This window comes from Sturnira hondurensis, unplaced genomic scaffold (assembly GCF_014824575.4).
Source record: "Sturnira hondurensis isolate 20B ecotype Veracruz unplaced genomic scaffold, ASM1482457v3 Scaffold0008729, whole genome shotgun sequence".
Classification (NCBI taxonomy): Eukaryota; Metazoa; Chordata; class Mammalia; order Chiroptera; family Phyllostomidae; genus Sturnira; species Sturnira hondurensis.
Window position 1 is genome coordinate 655320 of NW_028081360.1, and position 21073 is coordinate 676392.

General features: G+C 38.1%; 1 protein-coding gene across 1 annotated transcript in view; it reads right to left on the reverse strand.

The window, feature by feature from the left end:
- Positions 1 to 19224, reverse strand: part of LOC118993403 (acyl-coenzyme A synthetase ACSM2B, mitochondrial-like) — a 39976-nt gene extending 20752 nt beyond the window's left edge. The window contains 9 exon segments of the mRNA XM_037055783.1: positions 2037 to 2193; positions 9707 to 9850; positions 11012 to 11219; positions 12554 to 12598; positions 12601 to 12652; positions 12654 to 12708; positions 12710 to 12765; positions 17113 to 17297; positions 19191 to 19224. Coding sequence (XP_036911678.1) covers positions 2037 to 2193; positions 9707 to 9850; positions 11012 to 11219; positions 12554 to 12598; positions 12601 to 12652; positions 12654 to 12708; positions 12710 to 12765; positions 17113 to 17297; positions 19191 to 19224 — 936 coding nt within the window.
- Positions 19225 to 21073: the final 1849 nt, after the last annotated feature.

A 21073-nucleotide genomic window follows, 5' to 3' on the forward strand; every position in this document is an offset into this window, starting at 1 on the left:
GAGTTGTGTAAGTTCTTTGTGTATTTTGGAGACTAAACCTTTGTCTGAGGTATCATTGACAAATATGTTTTCCCATACAGTTAGTTCTCTTTTCATTTTAATACTGTTTTCTTCAGCCATGCAGAAGCTTTTAATTTTTATCAGATCCCATTTGTTTATTCTTTCCTTTATGTCCCTTGCTCCAGAGGACATATCAGTAAAAAAGTTGCTGCGTGAAATATCCAAGATTTTCTTGCCAATGTTCTCCTCTAGGGCTTTAATGGTGTCACGGCTTATATTTAAGTCTTTTATCCACTTTGAATTAATTTTTGTGTATGGTGTAAGTTGGTGCTTGAGTTTCATTTTTTTGCACGTGGCTGTCCAGTTCTCCCAACACCATTTGTTGAAGAGGCTATTATTTGTCCATTTTATGTTGCTGCCCCCTTTGTCAAATATTAATTGGCTGTAGAGATTTGGGTTTATTTCTGGGCTCTCTGTTCTGTTCCATTGGTCTGTGTGTCTGTTTTATGCCAGTACCAGGCTGTTTTGATTACAGTGGCCGTGTAATATAGTTTTTTATCAGGTATTGTCCATACCTGACTTTTTGACATTGAGGATGTGATTCATGCCTCACTTTGCTCTTGAGGTGTCTGTTGCCAGCCAAACAGAAGTCTGGGTAGGCCCTGAACTTTTACAGAGATCTTGAGGCTCCAGGATGTCAGTGGTCCAACTGTACATTACAAATATAGTTCAATATCGAGTGTGCTTTTGCAAACAAAATAAGCCCATTTCTACTGCTTTGATTTTCCCAGGTCAAGACCAATTTTTAGATTTTATTTAATGGCTTCCCTATCAAGTTCTACAGTAAAAATTTTTATTTATTCTTTAAAACTCCTCATAGATTGTAGTCCCAATCTGGCAATAACCCTAATGTCCATCAACAACAGGATAGGAAAAAATTACAATTGATACAGAGAATGAAACACTGTAGGATTTGAAAAGAGCAAACTTGTCATATGTGCAACAATAAGGAGAGTATTTAACAGAGAATATGTTGAGTGAAAAAAGTCTGACACAAAAGTTTACATATTGGATGATTCCACTTATATGAAGATCGAAAGGGGTAAAATTAATCTATGGTGCTGGAGGTCAAAAGAATGATTAATTTATGGAGTATAGACAATGGCATGAGGTGGTATGAGCACTTTCTGTAGTAATGGGAATGTCTTTTATCTCTATAAGGCTTCAACATGGGTGTCTGTTATAGATTGAATGCTATGTCCCCTGCCAATTCATATGTTGAAGCCACAACCTTCTTATGATGGCATCTGGAAGCAGGGCCTTTGTCAGATAATTTGGTTTAGATGAGGTCATGAGGGTGGGGCCCCTCTGGTGGGATTATTGCTCTTATAAGAAGAGACCAGAGCTCACTCTTTTTATTATATGAGGACACAGAAGGATGTTGGCTGTTTGTAAATCAGAAAGTGAAATGTTCCCCTGATCTTAGACTCCTAGCCTCCAGACCTGTGAGAAAAAAAAAGTCTGCTGTTTAAGCCTCCCAATCTAAGGTATTTTTTAAATAGCATCTCAAACTGGCTAATACGGTGTATACCATAGATAAATTATTTGTAAGATGTATACTTAAAATAATTGTGTTCAATGCACTTTACCCTAAGTCTGTGCTATACTTCAAATAAAAAAAGAAATGATACACACACACATCACCTCCAATAGTCCATCTTTTCCTATAGATGGACCATCTAAATGATTCACCACTATCTACCTGATAGTTGACACAAGAGCAATAGTCCATTAAATATGTGTTGAGTGAACTAATTACCCATGATCCCTGTCTTCTGATATATTCTTTTTATCTGTATATGTGTTTGTCTCATTCCCTGGACTATGAGCTCTATAATGCCAGGGACAATTTCCATCTTGCTTATTGAACACTATCTATCTATAGGGCAAGGGTTAGTCAAAATTAGATGAGTTGAAAGAAACCACAACCGTTGGACTGACTCTGACCATCTGGTGTAAACTGGATCCTCTCTTACCTTTAGAATGACCACTGGGTCAAACTTTGGCAAAAGATGGATAAATATGCATGATCTTGATGTCCAGGGATCCAGAAATGAGCTCAAGATGTTCAGCATCCAACCTGTGTCTGATATGGTCCATATTAAGTCTGAGGTTTGCAGGCCTGTCCATAGGCTGAGTAAAGAGAGGAAACACACACACATAATATGTCACTGCACGCTGGGGTGAGTGGAGCTTGAGCATGAGTGTGTATACATGTGTGAGTAAGGAAAGATATGTGTGCTCAGGTGTGTGTGAACCTGAATGTTTGAATATCTTTGTAAAAGTGTATACAAATATAAACTTGAGTTGTTCTCTATCCATATTTTTGTTTCAAAAAGGGGAGAGCACTTTGAAGGTGTGACCTTAGTGGACATGACTGAGCAGATAATTGGATCTCATTTTGACTTTATCCCCAGAAAATAGTATAGTTTTTGATATAGTGGTAACTAGTCAGGAAATGTCTACTATGTTTATGCATAAAAGACACTCTAAGTGATTATTCTAACAAATAGCCTTGCTAAATTCCAATTCATTTGAATACACCACTGGTTTCTATTCTTTTTAAATTTTTATTCAATTTTTTCTTTTTTTATTGTTGTTCAAGTACAGTTTTCTGCCTTTTCCTTCCAACTCTCGCCAGCGCCCCACCCCTCCCCATTTTCCTCCCCTTTTTCCATCTTCCCCTTATTATTGCCACTGTATCCTTTATAATTGTTCTGGCAAACCCTGAACCTTTCCCCCCTGAAATTCACTCCCTTCTACTCTCTGCTTACTGTCAGCCTGTTCTCAATTTCAGTGTCTTTGGTTATATTTTGCTTACTGGTTCATTTTCTTGATTAGATTCCTGTTAAAGGAGTGATCATATGGTATTTGTCTTTCACCACCTGACTTATTTTACTTAGCATAATACTTTCCAGTTTCATCCATGCTGTCACAAAGGGTAGGAACTCTTTCTTTCTTTCTGCTGCATAGAATTCCATTGTGTAAATATACCATAGTCTTTTTATTCATTCATTTACTGATGGGCACTTAGGTTGTTTCCAGCACTAGGCTACTGTAAATTGTGCTGCTATGAACATTGGGTTGCACAGGGTGTTTTTTTTTTTTTTTTTTGGTTGATGTTTCCCTGTTCTTAGAATATAATCCTAGCAGTGGAATTGCAGGGTCTATAGGTGGTTTCATTTTTAGTTTTCCTGAGGAAATTCCATACTGTTTTCCATAGTGGATTCAAGAGTCTGCAATCCCACCAGCAGTGCACTATGGTTCCCTTTTCTCCACATCCTCTCCAACACTTGTTGTTTGTTGTTTTTTGCTTTGTTTGTGATGGCCATTCTCAATGGTGTGGAGTGGTATATCATTGTGGTATTAATTTGCATCTCTCTGATAGCTAGCGATATTGAGCATCTTTTCATATGTCTCTGGACCCTCTGTATGTCCTCCATGGAGAAGTGTCTGTTCCAATCCTTTGCCCATTTTTTAAATTGGGTTGCTTGTCTCCTTTCAGTAGAGTCCTGTGAATTCTTTATATATTTTAGAGATTAAATCTTTGTCTGAGGTATCATTGGCAAATATGTTTTTCCATACAGTTGGTTCTCTTTTCATTTTAATGCTGTTTTCTTTAGCCATGCAAAAGCTTTTTATTTTGATGATATCCCATTTATATATTTTTTCCTTTGTGTCCCTTGCTCTGGGGGACATATCAGTGAAAATATCGCTGTGTGAAATAAGTGAGATTTTCCTGCCAATGTTCTCCTCTAGGACTTTAATGGTGTTATGGCTTATATTTAAGTCTTTTATCCACCTTGAATTTATTTTTGTGTATGGTGTAAGTCAGTGCTCCAGTTTCATTTTTTTTTTTGCTTGTAGCTGTCCAGTTCTCCCAACATCATTTGTTGAAGAGGCTATTATTAGTCCATTTTATGTTGCTGCCCCCTTTGTCGAATATTAATTGACTATAGAGAGCTGGGTTTCTTTTTGGGCTCTCCGTTTTGTTCCATTGTCCATGTTTCTGTTTTTATGCCAGTACCAGGCTGTATTGAATATAGTTGCCTTGTAATACAGTTTGATATCAGGTATTGTGATCCCTCCTACTTTGTTCTTTTTTCTCAAAACTGCTGCAGCTATTTGGGGTCATTTATGGTTCCGTATAAATGTTTGAAGTGTTTGATCTGTATCTGTGAAATATGCCACTGGTAGTTTAATAGGTATTGCATTAAATCTAGAATTTGCTTTGGGTAGTATGGACATTTTGATGATGTTAATTGTTCCAATCCATGAATACAGTATATGTTTCCATTTGTTTGTGTCTTCCTTAATTCATATCCTCAGTGTTGTGTAGTTTTCTGAGTACAGGTCTTTTACCTCCTTGGTTAGGTTTATTCTTAGGTAATTTACTTTTCTTGCCGCTGTATTAAATGGAATTTTTTCCTGATTTCTGCTTCTAATGTTTCATCTTTGATATACAAAAATGCCTTTGATTTCTGAATATTGACTTTGTATCCTGCCAAATTCATTTATTAGTTCGAGCAGTTTTGGGGTGGAGTATATAGGATTTTCTATGTACACTACCATGTCATCTGCAAACAATGACAGCTTTGTTTCCTCTTTCCAAATTTGGATGCCTTTTATTTCCTTTTCTTGTCCAATTGCTGTGGTTTCATTTACAATACTATGTTGAGTAGAAGTGGTGAAAGTGGACAACGTTGTTTCAGTCCTGATCTTAGTTGGAAAGATTTTACTTTTTGCCCATTGAGTACGATGTTGACTGTGGGTCTCTCATATACTGCCTTCATTATATTGAGAAATGCTCCCTCTATTTCCACTTTGCTGATTGTTTTTATCATAAATTGGTGCTGTGCCTTATCAAATGCTTTTCCCGCATGTACTAATATGATCATGTGATTTTTGTCTTTGCTCCTTTTTATGTGATGTATTAAATTTATTGATTTGTGAATATTGTACCATCCTTACATCCCTGGATAGATCCCACTTGATGATGGTGTATGATCATTTTAATGTATCCCTGGATGCAGTTTGCCAATATTTTGTTGAGGATTTTAGCATCTATGTTCATCAGCAATATTGGCCTGAAGTTTTCTTTTCTTGTTGTGTCTTTATCTGGTTTTGGGATTGGAATGATGCTGGCTTCATAAAAAGTGTTTGAAAGTCTTCCACCATTGTGAATTTTTTGAAATAATCTGTGAAGGATAGGAGTTAGCTCTTCCTTAAATGCTTTGTACAATTCTCCCATGAAATTGCCTGGTCCAGGGCTTTTGTGTGTTGGAAGTTTTTGATTTCTGCTTCAATTTCCTCTGCTGTTATTGGTCTGTTCAGACTTTGAGTTACTTCTTCATTGAGTTTTGGAAGATTGTATTTTTCTAGCAATTTGTCCATTTCACCTAGGTTTCCAAATTTCTTGGCATGTAGTTCTTCATAGTAATTTCTTGCAATCCTTTGTATTTCTGTGGTATCAGTTGTAATCTCTCCTCTTTCATTTCTGATTGTGTTTATTCGGATCCTCTCTCTTTTTTTTCTTGATGAGTCTACTTAAAGGTTTTTCTGTTTTGTTTATCTTAAAAAAAAACAGCTCCTGCATTTATTGATCCTTAGAATTATGCTTTTAATCTCTATGTCTTTTAACTTTGCTCTTATCTTGGTTATTATCTTCTTCCTTCTTGCTCTTGGCTTGGTTTGTTGTTTTTTTTCTGGAGTACTTGTATGTGTAAGGTAAGGTTTTTCACTTAAAATGTTTTATTTATTTATTTTTTTAGGTAGGCCTGTATCACTATGAACTTCCCTCTCAGGACTGCCTTCACTGTGTCACATAAGTTTTGAATTATAGTTTTTCATTTATTCAAATCATTTTCATTTATTTTCAGAAACTTGTCAATGTCTTCCTTGATTTTATTCTTGACCCATTCATTCTTTGATAGCATGCTATTCAATCTCCATTAGTTTAAGTGTTTAGTTTTTTTTTTCTTTAGTTTTTTTTCTAGTTTCAGTCCCTTGTGGTAGGAGAAAATGCTTGATATGATTTCAATTTTCTTGATTTTGTTGAGGCTTGTTTTGTGTCCTGACATGTGGTCTATCTTTGAAAATGTTCCACATGCATTTGAAAAGAATGTGTATTTAGCTTCTTTGGGATGAAAAGCTCTCCCTCTATATATAAATCAGGTAAATTAATTTGATTTAGGACATTGTTCAGTGCCTCAATATCTTTGTTGATATATTGTTTGGAAGATCTGTCTATTTTTGACAGTGGGGTGTTGAAATCCCCTAGAATAATTGTGTTGCTGTTAATATCTTTCTTGGAGTCCTCCAGCAATTTCTTTATGTATTTGGGTGCTCCTATGTTGGGTTCATATATATTTACAATGTTTATGTCTTCTTGATAAATTCTTCCTTCGAGTATAAGTGACCTTCTTGGTCTCTTTTTATGTCCTTTTTTGAAGTCTATTTTGTCTGATTCGAATATTGCAATACTAGCTTTTTTTCATGTCCATTTACTTGGAATATTTTTTCAACTTTTCATTTTCCGTCTGTGATGGTCTTTTGTCCTGAGGTGGGTCTCCTGTAGGCAGCATATGTGTGGGTCATGCTTTTATATCCATTCAGCTATTCTATGTCATTTGATTGGAGCATTTAATCCATTTTTGTTTAAGATTATTATTGATAGGTACTTATTGCCATTTTTTGTACCTGTTTCTCTTTCTCACACTCTTTTCTTTTGTTTTCTTGAAGCAGCCCTTTTAGCATCTCTTGCAGAGTTGGTTTGGTGGATTGGTATTCTTTTAGACTTCTTTTGTCAGGGAAGCACCTTATTTTGGACTTTCATTTTAATTGAGAGTCTTGCTGGGTAAAGTATCCTTGGTTGCAGGCCTCTGGTTCTCATTACTTGGAATATTTCTTGTCATTCTCCTCTGGCTTGGAGCATTTCCACTGAGAAGTCAGCCCTCTTATTGGGGCTCCCTTGTCTGTTACTTTCTTTTTCTCCCTTGCTTCTTTTAAGATTATCTCTTTGTCTTTTTAATTATGCCATTTTAATTACAATGTATGTTAAAGTGGGCCTCTTTGGAGTCTCTTTGATTGGGACTCTCTTTATTTCCTGTAGTCCTGTCACTTTTTCTATTATCAAGTAAAGAAGTTTTCCATCATTACTTTTTTAACAGATTTTCTATCCCTTGGTCTTCTTCTCCTTCTGGTATCTGTATTATATAGATATTATTATGTTTCATGTTTTTCTGCATTTCCCTTAATCCCTCTTCATTCTTTCTGAGCCTCTTTTCCTTTTCTTCCTCCTTCTGTGTGCTTTTTCTACCTTGTTCTTCAGCTAGCTGATTCTACCCTCTGCTTCATCTAGTCTACTTTTGGTTTTATTTACTGTGTTTTTCAGTTCAGATAATATACTCTTCATTTCCTCTTGGCCCTTTTTGGTAATTTCTGTTTCCTTTTTCATGTTGATTTAGTTTGCAGTGAGTTCATTGTAGTTTCCTTGTAGTTTTTGGTAATTCTTTGTTAGCTCATTGAGCTTCCTGATAACCATTGCTTTGAACTCAATATCTGATAGTTGACTTGCCTGTGTTTCATTTAGCATTCTTTCTGAGGTTTCTCCTTTTCTTTCATTTGGGGATTGTTTCTTTGTCTTCCCATTGTTTGTGGGACTCTTCTTGTTAGTTTCCACTTCTTAAATTGATCTGTTCTGAATTCCTGAGTTTCTGGTGTGAACTTCTATGGTAGAATACCTGTAAGATTCAGTGGTGCAGTCTCCTTGACCTCCTGAGCTCACTTGTTTTGGGCTGTCATTTATGTTGGCTGTGTATGTCTTTGGGTTTTAATTGTTGTTGCTTCTTTGATGGTCTTTCCCTCCAGCTGGTTAAATGAGGGTAACTCTATCTAGCACATCTTGTATTCTGTTGTGCAGGTGTGGACAGGTTGTGTTGAGGCTGATTTTTTTTCTGTGTACAAGGTTTTGGGTCTTCTCTCTCACTCTTGTTTAGTTGTTTGTTCTGGCTAATTTCTCCATGATTTGTTTGTATTTCCAGATTGGTCCTAAGTTGAGGTTAGTGTAGCTTCCACTCCTTCCTTCACCTTCTTCCATTTTTTGGAGGGTGGCTCCTTTGTTGGTGGGTTTCCTCTTCTAGCAGGTGTAGTGATGTTCACAGCTCCCACCTACTTATCTGATTTTTCAATGTCCTCTACAATTTTTGGTGTCTGATTGTTATGTATACTGGGATACCATTGGCTGTTTGCTCTGTTCCTCAGAAGATTGGCTATGTGTTTCATCCATGTGAAGGGTAAAGTGGACTCTGCTCCCACCTATCTTGCTGCCATCTTCCTCCCCTGTTTTTCTATCCTGAAGCATTACAAATTGCCTTACTTCGTTCCTCTTTTTGGGCAAGAATGAAAGGTTCTAGGCCATTTTTCCTTTTTATTGAATTTAATGGGATGATACTTGTTAACAAAATTATACAGCTTTCAGGTGTACAATTCTACAACACATCAATATACTATCTTGTGTGCTTACCACAAGTCAGGTCTCAGTCCATGGCATTTATCTCCTCCATATCTTCCTCTACCTCCCTCCACCCCCTCCCCTTGGCAATCACCACACTGATGTCTGTGTCCAGGAGATTAGATTTTTCTCTTTCTCGCTTTTTTTGCTTAATCCCTCCACTCCTAGAAGTCCCATCCCCTGCCAATAGCTGTCAGCCTATTAGGCTTATCTTAAATCAAGAATGATTTAGGCTAAACATGAAGAAATTCCTTGTGGCTGGGAATCATCATAATATGTGTCCCTTGCTGGAGATGATTTATACTTTAAGTGCTGTAAGAAAATTAGGTCATAGCCTATTAGAAGCAAATTTAGGGGGTTGGGTGGGAATTTATATCTTAGTTATATTTAAGTGATTTGCCTGATCATATTTTAGAACCTGTATTTTACTATAGCTTTTCTATTCAATTGTTTCTGTTAAATAATTTAATTTTATGTTAACACAGATTCGAACATGGGACATTTAGGTTTTTGAGGTTTGTTTTTGAATTAAGATATTTTTTCCAGTTCTTATAATAACATGAACATGGCACACAGGATCTACTAAAAAATCTCCTGAATATCTCTTGTTATAATTGCAAGACATTGGCACAGTATTTTTTGATCCCACTGATGGGGTTGATGTAGAGTAGAAAGAAATTCTGAATTTCGACATCTGAGATCTCATTTTATCTAATTAATCCAATTATATCTCCCACTTCAATGAATTAGAAAAGTAATTTTCTGCTGACAAAAGTACCCTTGTGAAATGTGGGTAGTGTGAAAGCAAATTACCAGCACCTCAAAGGATAAGAAAGATATGAATCAGTATGGGATGAAATTGCATATAAATCTTGTGTGAATCATTCAAACTAGTAGACATGTAGCTCAAAGCCCTGAAGAGGTTTTGAGACTTCACACTATCAAAAACAGAAATGTCACATTGAAGATCACTGAATACCCAGTATGCTGAGACATGCTCCCTTTTGCTTCACTCCCCAACTGTCTTTTTCAGAAGTTGTAGCCAATCTACAGGAGAACTTGGGTTGAGTTTAAAAAAGAAAGTCTCAAGGCCTAGTCATGTAGTGGTCTGTAGAAAGAAAGGGGTCTTCTTACCCAGCATCCATCTTGGCCTTGATGCCCAGGATTGCATGGGAATGTTCTGCCATTTTGGAAAGGCCAGTGGTCGCACTGGTGACGTAGATAGCAGCTGCTTCTTGGCTTCCTGTCTCCACACAGTGATGAGTGGTAGATGCTCCTCTAATGGAGATAGAATGTCACTTTCTCAGATCTGCACTGGTACCAGATGTCCGGGTGGCCCATCTTTTCCACCTTTCCCTATGCTGGCAAGGGCAAGTCAGCCAATCCACTCTAGAAAGGAGGTTTATAAATGGTTAAGATCATGAGATTCTGAGTCACTCAGACTTGGGCTTAAAAGCTACTCAGATTTGATACTTTATTAGCTATGTAACTTTGGACTACTTATTTCACACCTCTGGGTCTCACTTTATGTATCTATAAAATGGGATAAGGAAGTTAACTATAACCCAAAGAAAACACATGACTTGCTTAGCAAGAATACAATAAAAGCTCATTTAATTATTTAGATCCCTAGCACAACACTAGATAAAGAGGAGGTGATCAATTAATCCCTTGAAGCATTTGCACCTCTCTCAGCATCTCCTTTAGCGTTCTAATTTCAAGTCTCTTGGAGATAGTCTCATGTTTGTTTCTCTGACAGTTATCTTAAACACCATGTCATTAGAAAGAAAAAGTTTATGTGCTCCCTAGGAGTTTCCTAAGGCATGTGCCTCTAGTGGAGGGATTTCAGACATGTGACAGCAAACTAATTCCTCCAGCTCGTGCTGTCATGCACTGCAGGAAAAAAACCTGGCTTAGTGACCCAGAGGGTGGGGGAGGCACTTGGAAACTCAGTATATTAGCCACCTCTTGTTTTACCTCATATGCTCTTAGCCTCACTTTTGATTCCATCCACTGAACAGCTCTGGGTGAGTTTCAACCCACTTTGTGTTTTTTATAGTGTGGACCATGGGTGATTCTCTGTAAGCCTAGGGCTTCTCTATTGCCACCATGGCATGGAACTCTGGGCCTACTCTGCATGCATGTATGTAGACAAAAAATGTGGGGTATATAATACCTCCTGTCTCAGCAATGCTCTATCATTGGGAATTGGGTGCTTCTCAGTTCTTTCAGGAAAAATCCTGAAAGGCATTCTCTGTGCTCTCAGAAGGTCCCACTTATTCCTTGTAGTAACTCTTGTCATGTTAGTCTTTTCTTCTTCCCTCCGCAGTTCCTTTCCACAGTCCCACACTCTACTCCCTGAACCTTCCAAATAAAGTACCTGCACATAAATGTTTGGTTCAGTTTTCACTTTTGATGAAAATCCATATAGATACTCACTGTAATAATGACTTGAATTCCAGCCACCCATCCTGACTTTTTTCAGACACCAGTATCTTTGTTTTTAGAGAAGGGCAGTCAGGTGCCACAGTGTCCACTGCCTGAGACACTGCATCCCCAGCCATAATGGCCCTGGCCTTAGACACCTGCAGCCTGAAGAGTATGTCTTTGGCTTTCAGCTGGATAGTTCCAGGCATAAAGACGAGGCATGAAGAAGTGAAATGGCTTGGAGAGAACTGGAGGATGGGTTGTCTTTTTCCCTAGAGAAGCATGATGTAGTAGCCAGTGAATCCCAGTGTAGGAAGGGAAGTTGGGGTAGAGAGTATCAATAGTGACAGACTGTTGACCAGAGAGTGATTTAAACACAGATTTCTCTGTATTGCCAGAGCTATAAGGGGTCTGATGTCACAGTGATGACAGTCAGTTGACAGTCTAAGGCCAACAACCCCCTCTTATCCTCCTGCACATGTGCGCGCGCGCACACACACACACACACACACACACTGTCCTTCAGGAGTTTTCTGTATCCAAACACTTTCTTATAATAATTAAAATAAGAAGGAAAAACACTTGTAACTGTCAGTTTTACTGCAAAAAAATATACAAAAAAATATACAAAGTCCTGCTATCACTTTCCTCCTAATCTTGTCTCAAATCTACCACTTATCTCCATCTCCTTCACCCAATCCAAGTCAACATTATCTCTCTTCTCTTATCTGGGTTTCACACATTGGCTCTTGCCCTCTTGATCTCATTCCCTATGCACTATTTACATTGACTTTTATAAGAGGCATATGGTCATGTCACTCAGTTCATCCATGGTTTTCCACCCTTCATAGTATAAGGGTCCAGAACCCTTATCATGGCCCCCCAAGTTTCTGCCAGTTTACCACCTGCCCATCTATTCAGGCACCTTTGCCACTATTTTCTCCTTGTTGCTTGGACTCCAGGCACACAGATATCCTTTCAGGTTTCCTCATCGTTTTCAAGCTTCCCTCCCTGCTTTGCTGTTCACTCTTCTTGCAGCACTCCTCTCTGCCTCCTTTCCTAACCAAATTGAACTTATCCTGGTGTTCTCAGTCCAACTATCACTTCTGCTGAGATATCTGTGACCCTGAAGGTCAATCAGTTTATTATACTAGTGCAAAAGCAGGCATAGACAGAATGTAACCAGGGCATGGTTGTGTTCTAATAAAACTTTATTTACAAAAACAGGATGTAGGCAAGACTTTTAATAAGTTTTTATAAAATTCCTATGTTAGTTATCAAAATTGTTATTAAATAATTACCTGTAATAATAGTTTAGTGCTGTCTTTCTCCAAAGATGTGTAAGTCCTATGAGTACACAGGCCTTGTTGTGTTCACCCTGTACTAAGCCACCTCTATCATGATGATTAGTAGACAGTTTGCTTAAATAAATAGAAAGGTGGTTTCTACACATGCAGAAGGAGAAAGATGTTGTGTGAAGGGGGCATCTTTGGAGAGGAATGGTTGTACTTCTGCCATCAGTTTCTATCACAACCTAGGTGGTGAATTGCTAATCTGTTCCCATGCAGCCCATAGTCACCAGCCACCACTCAGGAACTTAGGGATCACCACTACCACATGGTACCCACGCTGCAAGCCAAGTACTCCCAATGTGCAAGCTCACATTGGCCACCTGTTGGCTGAGTTCACTCAGTTGACTGAAGTTCCACTTCATCCCAATCACCACTCAGCCACCAGAGGGCTGGGCCCAGGCTTCTGTTGCCAGCCTTAAGAAAGAGAAGACCAGAGACATTGAAATAAAGGACAAATTGACAGTAACCAAAGGGGATCGGGGAGGGATAATGGGAAAATAGGGAAAGGTGTATCAAGTAACATGCATAAAGGATGCATAGGCAAAGCCCAAGGGAGTAATTTTGAGGGTGGGAGGCAGGGATGGGTGGGGTGGGGAGAGTGGTGAGGTGTAAATGGAGACAATTGTATTTGAACAACAGTACAAGAAAAAGAAAGAGAATACCTACTGTTTGGTGGGGGCTGGTGTGTAAGTATGGGGAAAGTTCAAGTCTAAGAATTGCCACAACTATGCTTAGTAAGCTTTTTGATCTCAAGACCCTTATTCTTATTGTTATTCACTTTTCAAAAGTATTAAAAACCCCTACAGAGTTTTATTCATATGGGTTCTCTCTAACAATATTTAAATTAGATTTTATAAAGTAATAGTATTGCATATCAATTTGGTTGTGAATGTTGGAAAAATTAGATAAATAATCATAAAGCATAAAGCTAAAGTGGCCCTCCTGAACTTTCACAATATTGCTATGAAATGTTTTTCGCTTCTTAAAGAACAATTGTGATACACAGTTGGATTGGTATTTCTTTCTCAGCTCTCATGCATAAAAAAATAAACTGCCAATGGAACTGGAGAGCATTATGCTGAGTGAAATAAACCAGGTGGTGATCTCACCTATAAGTGGAACCTAATCAACAAAACAAACAAATGAGCAAAGTGGAACCAGAGACTTGGAAATAAAGAACAAACTGACAGTGATCAGAAGGGAGGGGGAAGGGACATAATGGGGAAAAGAAGGGGAAGTTGCAAACAAAAGAACATGAATAGAGCACTCTTGAGCATGGACAATGGGGGGGATTGACTGAGAAAGTGGGGAAGTGACAGGATAGTGGTGAGCAATGGGGAAAAAGGTGGGAAAACTGTAACTGAACAACAATAAATAAAAAATAAATTAATTAATTAACCTCCGATACATAATTAATGCAAATGATGAAATTGAAAACAAAATCTGAGGCCTTGTTCAGATTAATGCCAATTACTCGAATCGTTTAGGTTCTTATAATTTATATTAAATTTTGATCATCCTTAATATCTTCCTATTCAAGCATTTTTAATCTAAAAATTATGATAAAAATGTGAATTTAGTCATTCTGTTTGTATTTATAATTTTAAAACCAGAAAACTTGTTTGAGGTTTCTACAATTAGCCTGGAGGCAACTTAAATAAAGTTGTTAGTTAACTAATAAACAGTCTCTGCTAACATTAATATACATATACTCATCAATCTCCAAAGGCTAGTTATTCAATTTTAAATTTCAAAACTAACTGAAAGTCATGGAAGTTGATAAATAAGAGAAATAAGGCTAATATTGTCCTAGCATTTATTTCATTTATTCCTTTTATTTATTTATTTATTCCAATTCTGTAATGAATAAGTGTCTGAATAATTTCTCTCTGTAAGTAGTACATCTTTTATTACTATTCATGACTGAATCTCCATAATTATAGGAAATTGGCCACTATTTAAGTAGTATCTCTATTTCCTTATAATTAAAATTCTGCTCATAATTATAATAGACAGAACCATTCATTATTCGGGAGTTATAATGTAAAAAAATATTAGGACTAAACAAAATAAAGTGTTAAAAATACCATATGATCTCACTTATAAGTGGAACCTAATCAACAAAAGAAATGAGAAAAATAGAACTGGAGACATGGAGATAAAGAAAAAACTGAGCCCTGGCTGGTGTAGCTCAGTGGATTGAGTGTGGGCCTGCAAACCACACAATCGAGGTTCAATTCCCAGTCAGGGCACATGCCTGGGTTGCATGCCAGTTCCCTGCAGGGGCCAGTTCCCAGCAGGGGATGCATGATAAGCAACCATACATTGATGTTTCTCTTCCTCCCTCCTTCCCTTCCCCTCTAAAGACAAATAAATAAAATATTTTTAAAAATGAGAAGAGTGGCATTGTTTCACAATTTTGCAAGTCTCTTTAATTTCTTCTTTAATAGAAGTCAAATTCTCCTTCTATCTCTGCATTCGTTTTTTTGCTGTTGTTGTATCACCTGTCTATAGCCTCTGGAAAATGCCACTGTATACTTGTAAGAGAGTGAGAATGAAAAAATAAAAGATAAATGTTATCATAGATAGAGCCACTTATCATCTATCTATATACACATACCTGTTTATCATCATCTATCATATACCTATATCTATCATCTATCCATCATCTTTTTCCCCTTTCTATTGTGGCAAAATATATATAACATAAAATTTGCCACTTTATGTCTTTAAAGTATAGAGTTCAGCATATTCTTATTGCTGTGCATCACCACCATCCATCTCCAGAAACTTTTCATCTTCCAAAACTAAATCTGTCCCCATTACACAATAACATCCTTGTTGTCCCATCTCCCAACTCCCAGCAACATCTTTAACTTTTTGTGTAGGGACCTCATCTAAGTGGAATTACACAATATTTTTTCTGCGGTGTCTGGCTTATTTCACTTAACATGGTATTTTTAAGGTTCATCTAGGCTGTAGCATAAATAGAATCTCATTCTCTATAAGACTGAATAATATTCCATTGTGTGCATATGCCACATTCTGTTTATTCATTCATCTACTGATGAACATTGGGTTTTCCTACATTCAGTCTATTGTAAATAATTCTGTTATGAATAAGGGTGTACAAATATATCTTCAAGACCTTATTGGTTTTTTTTAAATGGACACCTAAGAGTAGTATTGCTGGGTTATATGGTAATTCTATCTTTAATTTTTTGAGAAATTGCCATTTTGTTTTCCACAGAAGCTATACCATTTTACATGCACACCAGTGATAAACAAGGGTTCCACCTTATTTTAGTTTTGTTTTGAAATAGTTTTGATTTTAAAAATTCTTCTGCAACTTCAGGTATCCTTGGGAGTTCCCATATTATACAGTAGCTTGAGAGCATTAATGAAAAGTTAAAGAGAAAACTTATTGATAATGGTGTGATATTTTTCCCAAGTTCTCAATAGGAGTTGCATCATTTTGCATTTTGACCAGTGATGTGTGAGACTGTCTATTTTTTCATAGCCCTGCTAACAGAAGGGGTTGTCAAACTTTTGTATTTAACTAAATGGGTAGGTAAAAATATGATTTCAGTGAACTTTTAATTTACCTTAGTTTTATTATGAATGAGGTTGAGCATTTTTTACTATATTTAAGGGCCATTTTAATTCATTCTTCTGTGAACTCTTCTTATACTTCACCTTTTTTTCTAATTGATTGTCTTTTTTTTCTTGATTTCTAGTGGTTCTTTTTGTATTAAGAATATCAATTATTTTTCTGTGGTGAGTTGAATAGTTGAATATTTCCCCCTGATTGTAACTAGTTTTTATTACGTTGCTTATGGTGGTTGTCAGTGGAGCAGTTTTTAAATTTTTATGGAGCAAATTTATTAAATCCCTTCTTTTATGGATTCAGGATTCTGAGTAATGGCAATAAAGAAATTCCTCATTATTCCAAGAAGGTGTAACTTTTAGAGAAAAGCCAGATATGTAAAATTTTATCTGAAAAATTTTGAGTTTAAGATGCTGAGTGAATTTTATGTTAAGCATACCCTGAACCATCTTCAGCCTAGAGACCCAACATTAGCAATCTCTGCACTAGGGGACATGATGTGAGGACCACATGATAACATCATGCTATTACTCCCTTTGAGTGCCATTCTTTTAAGTACACGCTGGCAGATACACCTCTTCCCTTATCCAGACCAAGAGGAATCCTTCCATCCTCCAGAAAGGCACAGAGCCTCAGAGGGAAGGCAATGGCAGGGTCAGCAATAGACAGGGTGGAGTTTTAGAAGTGTAGGGTGGGAAGGGAAATAGAGCTTTTCTCATCACTCTTTTTCTGATGCTTTATGTTGGAGTCCTTTTGATAGTTTTTTCCTAGTGATCATCCTGCTTGCTTACTCTTAATGACAGAGAAGACTGTTGATTCTCTCTTTTTAAACCCAAATCTGGCTCCTCTATGATCCACAACCCACTAGTCCTTTTCTCACCCTAGGAGATCAGAACAGAGCATATGACGCATCTGTAGGCAGTGTGTGTCAGCTCCCCAGGGATTTACCATATTGATTCACATACACCAATTTCTCAGGCCCTTCTTTTTGCCCACCTCATGCTTTCTGGTTCCCACCCCATTCTGCCTTCATGAGAGATGAACCTCATAGCACATCGTAGTACCTGGCATGTAATGTGTTAAGCACATTAAATATGGATGAATTAATAAACCCAGCCAAACCATCAAACTTGGTCTGTTCTCCAACCCATTACCTTCTCCATGCCAGCCCAGTAATCCATCATATTACTTGCAAAGTTAAACTTAGCAGGAACTTCCTGGTGGCCCCACTGCAGAGATGCGAGTTGCTTGGTATGAATGTAGATAGTGCAACAGGACATCTGAGTCCTCTGTAGCATGCAAATCCCCTGGAATTTTTGTAGCCAATGAATAGTCAGACCTGTGAAGGAAAGATGACACAGAGGGGAGTCTTTTCAATATAGACTGCTCTACTAGTCACCAGCCGCTTATGGAGATTAACCCCAACCTTACAATGTTCTTCCAGAAATGAATTTGTTATGGTTATGAGTCAATTGCAGCTCAGCATTTATTTCAGTCTGGCATGCCATTTTTCAAAAGTACAACACCCAGTCTACATTCCACCTCTCTAGCACTTCTGACAGTTTTGTGAACACTCAATTCCATATAACAAATGCCTTTATGCTTAAAATACAGTGGTATAGTAGACTGAATTGTTATTCCAAACAATTTACCCCCTCCTTATATTAGGATTGTATGTCCCATTTATTTTCATGTGACTTGCCCAGGACCTTTTACTGACTGTGTCTTGCCCTTGAGATGTGAGTGGATGTGACTATGTGGTTGGTCAGAAACCCTTGCATTTCTGCCCTCGATCATGAGTATAGCATATCCCAGGTGGATGCTTATCTTCAGCCTGGTCCCAGAATCATAATACATATGGAATGGAGTTGAGTCTAGCATAGCCCCAGCCCACCCACAGGCCCATGGGGAAAAATATGTCTGGTTCTAAGCTCCTGAGATGTTTAGATGTTGGTTACTACAGTAAATATTGACTAATACAATTAATATTTATTTCCTCCTACTGAACCTAGCACACAGCACCCAATACACAGAATCACTCCAGAAATTATAACTGTTGTCATTGTTGCTTTCATCTATGTCTTGGCTCCAGGGACAACAGCATCAAGGCTGTGTAGGCTTGCTTCTGAGTACCAATATGTGTACCTTTAGAGAGATGGAGAATTTAAGTTTCCATCTTAAAGAGACTTAAATTAGCTCCTTCTTTCTTTCTGCAGCATAGAATTCCATTGTGTATATGTACCATAGTTTTTTGATCCATTCATTTACTGACGGGCACCTAGGCTGCTTCCAACTCTGGCTATTGTAAATTGTGCTGCTATGAACATTGGGGTACATATGCTCTTTGGGATTGGTGTTTTAGGGTTCTTAGGATACAATTCTAGCAGTGGAATTACTGGGTCAAAAGGCAGGTCCAATTTTAGTTTTCTGAGAAAATTCCACACTGTTTTCCGTAATGGTTGTACCAGTCTGCAATCCCACCTACAGTGGACCAGAGTCCCCTTTTCCCCACACCCTCTCCAACATTTGTGGTTTATTGCTTTGTTTCTCCTACCTTTTGCAACAGCATGGATGGAACTGGAAAGCATTATGCTGAGTGAAATAAGCCAGGTGTTGAAGGACAAATACCATATGATCTCATCTTTAACAGGAAGCTAAACAACAAAACAAACAAGCAAGCAAAATATAGCCAAAGACACTGAAATAGAGAACAGGCTGACAGTGACCAGAGGGGAGAGGGGAGGGAATTTCAGGGAAAATAGGGGAGGGATTTAGAGGAACACATATAAAGGATACATGGACAACAACTGAGAAGGGTGGAAATGGGAGAGAGAGGGGAGCACGGGGGTGAGATGGGACGGAAGTAATAGAGAGAAAACTGTACTTGAAAAATAAATAAATAAATAAATAACTATTTTGTAAACACACACACACAAAAGAGACTTAAATTAAATTAAATTTAAAAAGAGCCTTAAATTAAAGACCATCGTCTTTAATTTAAGGAATCCAGCCAGGAGTCCTGCCAGTTAACTGGATGCCCACTCCCTATTGTCTGGTCAGCAACAGGCAGAATGTTCAAGGTCTCTGAAACTTATGCATCCTCTCTTGTATTCTGAAAGGACAGAAGTGTAAAATTCTGTAGCTGCTTCTAATCAGGAATATTTAGCGCTTTTTTTCCCCTGCTGGTCTCTCTCTCTTTTCATGACTGATTTTCTCATTCTTCAGGTCTCACCTCTCTCCTCACAAGGGCCTTCTTCCTCAACCATAACTCAATTCCCATCCCCCTTTGGCTGGCCTTCTCCCAGCCACTGCATTATCTCCCCTTTGTCATGTTAAAGGCACATTTTCCTTTGCCAATTGCTGCCTCTTCAATAAGACCTGGCAGATACTCCCTTTCCAGAGCCCTATAGACTGTTTTTTCCTGAAGATTTTCACTCTACTGGAGAGCTCTGGCTTCTAAAGACAGGTTGATGCTATTAAGAGGCGTGATCCCATCAGTCCATTCCCTGAAATGGTGCTCACCTTCCAAGTCTTCTTAGGAAGTCCCTCTAAGATCCCTTGGTACACTCTCCTCCTGAGCAGACAGTTCTAGAATCTCTGTAACCTTGGAGGAGAGCACAACTTAGCAGGCAGACAGAGCAAGAGCCCCTGGAAACTTCAGGGAAGGCATAGCTAATCATTACCTGTGGACAGTCCCAGAACCTTACTTAGGATAGCGTAAATCCTCCTAGCCATGAATGGTGCAGAGTAAGCACTCAGTAAATCCTAGTGACTGCAGTTTAGAATGGGAGACTTGCATTTGGACTCAAATTCACACATTTTCATAGAATGAGGGTTTAAAGTTATTGACTGTTTCTGCTGATCATATGGGTGCAGCAGATTTGGAAAATGAGGGTCATGGTCCTGGAAACAGTAAGTAGTGTCCCACAAATGGAAAAAACTCAAGAAAGACATTGTCTTCCAAAAAATAGGGGCAAAATAACACATGGGCACATTAGTTTGAAAACAATAAGGGATTCAAGAGTTGGAAAACTTTAGTTCAAGGTCAATAGTTATAAGCCTAGTAAGTAATGCATGTGTTAAAGCTATTGTTTCATGAACTTCAGATAAGGCCCACCACTCCTGGGAGACACAGCTGACCTCCTGGGGAACCGCTAAAGATTACTGCCTGGGGAACAAGTGGAGGCATTTGGGTCATTGTATTCTATGGAGAGACAGATGACCATCCACCCTTGGAAACATCTAACTGCCTAGAGTAAGAATGCTGCAGTATTCTTTGATCTAATTTTTTCCTGAATTTCAAAACCCCGCACTTTACCTTGTATATTTCCTGCTATAAAAAGGCTGGCTTGAAAGAAAATGTAAGATGGTTCTTTAGGATATGAACCCACTATCTTCTCAGAACGCCAGCCATCTGAATAAAATGCCCATAAAGATTCAATTCCTGTTTCTGCTTATTGGGTTCAGTATGTGACAGGCAGAATGAATGCTGGTCTTTTCTGGTTTCAAAAACTCTGGAGCCAAGTTTCCCAGGATAAGCCATGGAAAACTGTCCTCCCCCTGTCAGTTAGTCAATAGTCAACATGTACTTACTGCTGCTCTCAGAGGGACACAGAGGTGACCAAGACAGTTTCCTCCCAGTCTGGGGGTGAGACAGCTAATAACATGTCAACTTACTAAGTTCATTTTAGATACTCTTAAGGGTAGTCTGAGGTCAGATCATATCACACCTCTGCTTAAAACTCAGCAGTGAGTCCCAATTTTATACAAAAAAAAGAAGAAAAGTCAAAATATTTATCAAATCATCCAAGGTCTTATGTTGGTCTTAACAGAGCCTCTTGTTCTCCATGACTTATTGTCCTCTTCCTTTACAGCTAACTCTCTGCACATCAGCCCACTGGCCTTATTTTCTTTCTAGAAGGCACAGCTTGTGTCAGTGCATTTACACTTGCTGATTTCTCAAACCACTTTCCCCCAGATATCTATGGATAGCTCTCTCTCCTCCTTTAAATCTTTTCTAGAGATTTTTACCACATTCTCAATGAAGCTTACCTTGATCACCTGCCAAATCATGACCCACCTCCTAACTGGTTCCCCATCCTGCATTACCCAGCA